This window comes from Bombyx mori, chromosome 12, assembly GCF_030269925.1.
Source record: "Bombyx mori chromosome 12, ASM3026992v2".
Lineage (NCBI taxonomy): Eukaryota > Metazoa > Arthropoda > Insecta > Lepidoptera > Bombycidae > Bombyx > Bombyx mori.
The window spans coordinates 5,940,708-5,947,200 of NC_085118.1; the positions used below are offsets into that span (position 1 = coordinate 5,940,708).

The 6,493-nt window shown below is 31.8% G+C and overlaps 1 protein-coding gene and 1 long non-coding RNA gene across 2 annotated transcripts; one reads left to right on the top strand and one right to left on the bottom strand.

Moving 5' to 3' along the window:
• The first annotated feature begins 1,708 nt into the window (after positions 1 to 1,708).
• Positions 1,709 to 3,269, top strand: LOC101743509 (uncharacterized). Its single transcript, XM_004929517.5, has 4 exons — positions 1,709 to 1,969; positions 2,147 to 2,323; positions 2,674 to 2,826; positions 3,072 to 3,269. The coding sequence occupies exons 2-4, from the start codon at positions 2,162 to 2,164 to the stop codon at positions 3,252 to 3,254; spliced, it is 498 nt and encodes a 165-aa protein (XP_004929574.2). The 5' UTR covers positions 1,709 to 1,969; positions 2,147 to 2,161; the 3' UTR covers positions 3,255 to 3,269.
• LOC134199825 (uncharacterized) lies at positions 3,007 to 6,247 on the bottom strand. The gene is made up of 2 exons (XR_009974466.1): positions 3,887 to 6,247; positions 3,007 to 3,161 (listed from the first exon to the last, which is right to left on the bottom strand). It is a non-coding gene; the product is annotated as an uncharacterized LOC134199825 (long non-coding RNA).
• Positions 6,248 to 6,493: the final 246 nt, after the last annotated feature.

Genomic DNA, 6,493 nt, shown 5'->3' on the forward strand with positions numbered 1-6,493 from the left:
AAATATTTTTTGCTTGATAATTTTTTTAGCAGAATTTAACTCAACAATTCTGTGCGTTGTTAGAACTTTGATAAAATGAACTCTTGAAATCTCTGTGAGGCTTTGGAAGAATTTATTAAATAAAATCACGTAATATTATTTGTTTTATTAAGTCTTAAACTACACTACACTATACTAGATACAGCGGTCACAAACACGTTCGACACATATTATAGGTATAAAAATTACGGCACAAACTAAAAAAAAAGCTAGAATAGCAATTCAATGAGCTAACAGTGGTATCCAAACTTTAGCAACAGAGTTCTAATCATGAAAACAAAAGCCATAAAACACATTGTGAGTAAGTAGTATAAAAACACAAAATAAATCATAAATTGAATATAATCATTTGTTACCCTCCGAGATAACATATACGGAGAGGGGAAACTACAATCGGAAATGCAAAAATTACGACAGTTTAAAAGTAGGCTATATTTACATAAAACTACTGTATTTGAAATGATATAGTTGTATTTCAGCTCCATTTATTTGTTTTCTGATATGGTTATTAAATTATCTGACTTCCATCAGCGTTTTCTTAATATTTGGGTATCACTGTTTTTCTTCTCATTTCTTCATTATTTTAACCCAAATTTAATATTGAGTTACAGAATTGTGTAACAAACCGTTTTTTTTTTTGGAAAAATATTTTGTTACAACGCCTTTGTTACAACTTGCTACTCAAACTCACTGGCCACCGGAGTTCACAGGTACCTCATCGCAAATGTAACCTACCTATTGATGATATTCAAGATATACTTCTCAAATTAATTATTATTACGGCTTTTCTACTCTATGAATAGAAACGCAGATTAGCTATGCTGCGAAATGACTATTATATTGATATGCCCCTGTGCTTACAATACGCCCTACCGTTAGTATTTAAGGGGCTATGAATTAATATCTTGGTAGGAATCTAACGAAATACTCTTAGTACGAAAGTATGGTTGTATATTATTAGATAATATTAGATAATACTAGATAATATGTAGTTCAAGGAGACCACTGCATACTTCTTGCTGCTGATGCTGCATAAGTCTTCTGATAAAAGCAAAATTTCGGCGGTGTGGTTTAGAATAGCACCACCCCATCTCTTCCCGTGGCTGTCATCTCAAGTATCAGTGTTCTCTGTGTATTCAAATTAGGAAATCATTTTGTTGTTAAAAAAATTTTTGTAAAAATTTTTGTAAAAATTTTTTACAATTATCCAGATAGGATCCGTTTTACGTTTTGGCATACGATGCAGGGTAGTGATAAAAATCGTGCTCGCAAATCGTGGTAGCAACAGAAAACTTTGAAATGATCTGTTCCATAGAGATAAAACGCGATTTAAATAAAAGTGGGCTTCGACTGTACCAAAACTCACCGGAATGTATATTTATTACTATCGCCAGTCGCTTCGGTCACTCAACAACGACCCAAATAATAACATCTTCGGAGAACAGGCACCTAATGTAGCAAAAGCCTGTCTTATGACATTCTCATAAATAAGTAACAGTCTCTTGAATAAAATTTAAAAAGGTTTCAACTGGAACTAGTTTCTTTTGCATTTGACTTGTAATATTTCTAAATCCACAAGATATTTAAGAAATAATGAAATCAGAATCATGTTCTTTAAAACATTAATTTATAACGTACAAAAACTCAGTGATCAAGTCTTTAATTATGCATAAACATCCCATTTTCATCTGCAAACGACAACGCTCGTAACAAAACATGTTTTCATGCAAACTATTGATCTCGTACAAATGAATTATCACAGTACGATCTATCATGTTTATGGACAATAAAGATTGCAATCGTGTTTAGTATAAAAACTTGCTCACGACATGAAACAGCGACTGCAGATTTTTACTAACGAGTTTTTTCATTATAATGACCAAGATATTTCTTGTTTTTTTGTCTCGATTATGTTTTAACAGAAAAATGTGTAAGTATTTTTTTTCTCGTATTATTTAATTACAAATATACTTTTTGTTGCTTGTACTATAACAAAGTTCTTAAGACAATTATTTAAAAAACCCATTTCACAAAAGTTTCATATATAAAAGATTTGGTATAATTCAAAGTTTGACCTAAACTTTTTAATTAACCTTTTATCTAATAGGTCGTATACAAAGCGATGTTTCTTGATAAAATTAACGACTGCGACGGCTTCGAAAATAAAATATTGAATGCGGAAGGTCTCAACTTTGCTACTGAGGAAGGCGACGAAGACGGAGAAGGTTCCATGACTATGCAAGGGCAGATAAAACTTAGTTCTGCTATTGAAAAAGGCGATGCGGTACGTTCATATTATGTAAAAATAGTATTCCATATTTTTAAAATAAAAATTATTTTCAATTTATTCAATTAAAACTGGCCACTATTTCAAAACAGCAATAGCATAGGTAAAACAACTTTCAAAAATACTAATAACCCAAAATATTCAGTCGTGAAGTAATGTCCCAAAAATCCTGGCGATATTCTCATTGTGATGCCAATTTGCTTCCATAACTACTTAACCCAGTTTACTATCACCTACAGCAATAACAAAACTTAATCTACTATTTTAAATAAGGAGGTAATTTAAAAAAAAAAAACTTTGTTCAGATAGGCCAGTAGGGTATTTTAAAATGTGCATTATAATTACAGATACAAATAGAAGTGTGGAAAGAAACCGAAATCGGACAAAAAGAATTCGTGAGCAGTGCAAGATGGGACATTTGTAAGAATTTGCAGAATGCTGAGGCGCCTTGGTACCCTTTGCTGGAATGTCTAAGGATCAGCAAATGCCCCGTGCCCGCGGTATGGATTCACATATTTTCTTCAAAATGTGAAAAAATAAGAATTTTTGAGCATGATTATTGAAGCCTAAAAGGGAAAAATATTCACGTTTGCGACCAAAACAAATGGTATACATTTAAAAGAAACAGATTGAAGACATTTTTCGACTAGTAGTAACTACAGATATTCGTAAAAGAAAGATTTTATTAAAACTTTAAAATTTATTCTTATTAAAATTTAAATAAATCCAATTTTTACATTTTCAGGACGACTACAACATCCAAGATCTGTCGATTTCTCTTGCGGGTGTCAAAGATGTTCTCCGTCACGAATTCTGTGGCAGCTACACCACGGAACTGAAAATAGTGAACTCTATGAATTCTATTATCAGCGATAAGTCGTGTCATGTAATTGGTCTGGCTATTGTTGAAAAAGAAGAAGAATGTTAAAAGAAAAACCTAAAACTGTTGTGTTTTCATTACTTAATCAAAATATATAATTTAATGCTGTGTTGTTTGTAGCGCTATGAAATGTCTTTCTTGTAGATAATGCCTTAAGGAGTGGCTTGGTGCCTTTTGAATTTTGTTAGTTCGCTTAGAAGCACGTCTGTCACTTTAATAAGATCCGCCAGCTACATAGGCTTCAGATTATGGATTTAGTAGGTGTAAACAAGACAAGTATTTGGTTTGGAAATAGTTTTATTTGTACATTATCACCTGATAATTTTTTTTGGAACTGTTTGAAACTCTCGTTTAACCACTGCAAATTATTTTGTATTTAAATAACTAACTAGTTAATAATACTACATAGTGCTTGCAATAAAATAAAAAAGCTTAGTTCTCACTATATATTTCCCCTCTAACGTTCATAAAGCTAGAAAAACATACGTGAAAAATGCATTATGAGTAGTTTCATGGGTCAGCTTCGATGTAGTCTAAATCGATCTAGATATACAACGTGTTATCGTACTCAATTGAAGATGATTTTGCGGGCTTATGATAGAAATTAGGCACCTAGATGCCTTTTCGAACATGAGTTTTGTTTTTTTATAGTGTTCTACTTGTTGTATGCCAATAATTACCTGTCAGTATGACCTTTTTTGAAGATGGGGTAGCTATAAACCAAACGTTTCATCCGGGCCAAAAAATATTGTTAATTATTATGAAGGCCGAGATTATTTCTTTTGTAGCCATCACTAGAAAAATTTATTCATGTTAAACTTTTCTCTATTATTTTATATAGACCACACTATTTTAGATAGTTAAAAATTCAAGAAATAGTGTGCCTGCGAATGCGAGTATTAATATTGCTTATTTGAAATCCAAACTTCCAGTAGCGACAAGGCATTTTGTATTATTTATGCTATGCTATGCCTATTACGCCCGATTATAATCAGAGCATTTATGCTTCATATTGTATCCTCGAAGACAGCATTCCATGTAAATGTTTAACCATAAGATTATCTGATCAATTAATTATTAGACTAAATAATATTTATTTAACGAACGTCGGATTTAGTAATTTGATATTAACTAAAGTTCCCTGACGTGCATCATTTACTTTGTTTGTATTTTGGAATTAATTCGCTTATTGGAAATTAATCAAGTAAAGATATACATGAAATTAACCAAATAGCAAAGTTGTTGCTATTTACTCCAAAACTTATGAATCTGGCCGTATACTTTTGTTTCTGGAATTTTAGCTTTCTGATATTTTATAAAATTCAAAACAAAATCACTGGCTGTCCTTACTACTTCATTTTTGCACTATGGTTGTAGTATGCAAATGGAGTTGCCAACTCGAGGTTCCAACGGTTCCAAATTGTAATATTATTCAAATAACACATTTATACGTCATGCGAATTTATGTACCCACAGACGGTATTAAGAATTTAATTATGAGCAGGATTTTTCGTATCTCGCTATTCAGCAAGGTATATTGAATTAAGCTTTTAGCGCAATTAAGTTATTCTCATAAAAAGCTTTATTGTATATTAACATTTTCAATGTGAACTTTGACAAGCACAAGTCTTAGTGTCACTGAAAATGTATAGGTATTGAAAAGTACCTACAAGTTTTGGTACTATCTGTCGAAAAAAATCATAACTTGGAACACTGTAGTGATATGAGTCGACTATTATCAAAGCCGGCAATGTGACTTTTGGACAATTATTGGTAAATCAGAAAAACGAATTATTGACTTTGTATTCTATTGGCAGTCACAAAACTCTTCTGAACGACATTTTAGATAAATAGCAGGTTAAGTATTAACCTTTATTTAATGCAGGTTTTGAACCGTATTCTTTGAAGGAGACCATTATATTCAAATCAATCTGTATTGACATATCAATAACATTTTTTTGTCCAAATGCACAGATTGCCACCTTTGATAATAGACGACTCATATATATCGATCAAAACAAACAAATAAAAACGTTTTACGCACGTAAATTACCGAAATTCAAACCTCCTACTTATAAAGTATGCGAACAATTGGACTTGGTATGTTGCCCGCAAAACAATGGCATCTCACAGTCAGACTACGTAAGAAAATGCTTGAATTCACAAGGGTTTCATCACAAGGAAATATTTCAGAATTCAGACTCTGCTTTATGTTTATCTTAATACCGTTTAAATTATTATTCCAAGAGGTTTTGATACTAAAATAAATAATAAAAATAATAATCAAGCAAGCCAAACTAAAAATAACACTTTTTTATTTCTTGATAATCCTGGTCAAAATATTAGTCCAAATTATAAAATTATTCCGTTGTCATCATCCACGATAAGGAAGCAATTTTCACATTGTTTGGACGTCTTAAAATTTGTAACATTTACGTTAAAAAGTTCTGTTACATAGATAGATTCATTTTCGTAGCCAAAATGTTAATATTAGATTAATAATTTGACACATCGTTTTGTAGTTGACAGGAGTTTTCAGACAACTCTCACGAATAATAAAGTTCATAAGATTTCCTTTGATTTTCCCTCTTTGGCAGAGAGGAGCGTCCTTTTGGACATCGTTCTTCAATTTGGCAAAGAGCTTTGAACATGAGAGGCTATTTGTCGGGAAATATCCAAGGATTTTTTTGCAAATGTCGAAACATAACTTTTTAATTTTAATGTTTACTGTAACTAAAAACTTCGAATTGTTAAAAAAAGAACCAAACAATATAGACTAGTTAAAGAAACACTGGATTTCCTTTTACCAAGACCAAACACGTATAAACTGGAATTGTGTTACTAATACTATTACTTTGTAGACAATTCTCTAACAAACCGCCGTAAACACGAAAATATTGAGCACACAAAAGGAAGTGAAGTGGGCGAGAAAAGACGCAGGCACATCAAAAAATGTGATAACTAGCGTAAGGGAGATGTTAAGGGCCCTCACACACTTTCAATAATACGCCGCGGAGTTTGCAATAAAATTGTCAAGTGGAAACTGCTAACGACGCACTTTTGGATCCGAATCGAGGTAAATACACGAAATTGTATTTTATACGTATATTTTAGTGTCCATTAAGGAGACTTTGTATTTATTATATTGAACGTGATGCAGACATGCGGCTTAATACTTGCGTTAAGTGGATGAACTAGATTCTATGAAGAAATTGAGTACATGCGGTACATACAAAACAACATTCTATCACTTTTTTTTTGTAATTCTTGAATATGTATATCTGTAT

What these genes read in the sequence shown, in the direction of transcription:
- LOC101743509 (XM_004929517.5), top strand. Translation starts at nt 2,162, where the DNA reads ATGTTTCTTGATAAAATTAACGACTGCGACGGCTTCGAAAATAAAATA. An exon ending in CTATTGAAAAAGGCGATGCG is followed by an intron (nt 2,324 to 2,673) that starts GTACGTTCATAT and finishes TTATAATTACAG; the next exon opens with ATACAAATAGAAGTGTGGAA. An exon ending in GCAAATGCCCCGTGCCCGCG is followed by an intron (nt 2,827 to 3,071) that starts GTATGGATTCAC and finishes TTACATTTTCAG; the next exon opens with GACGACTACAACATCCAAGA.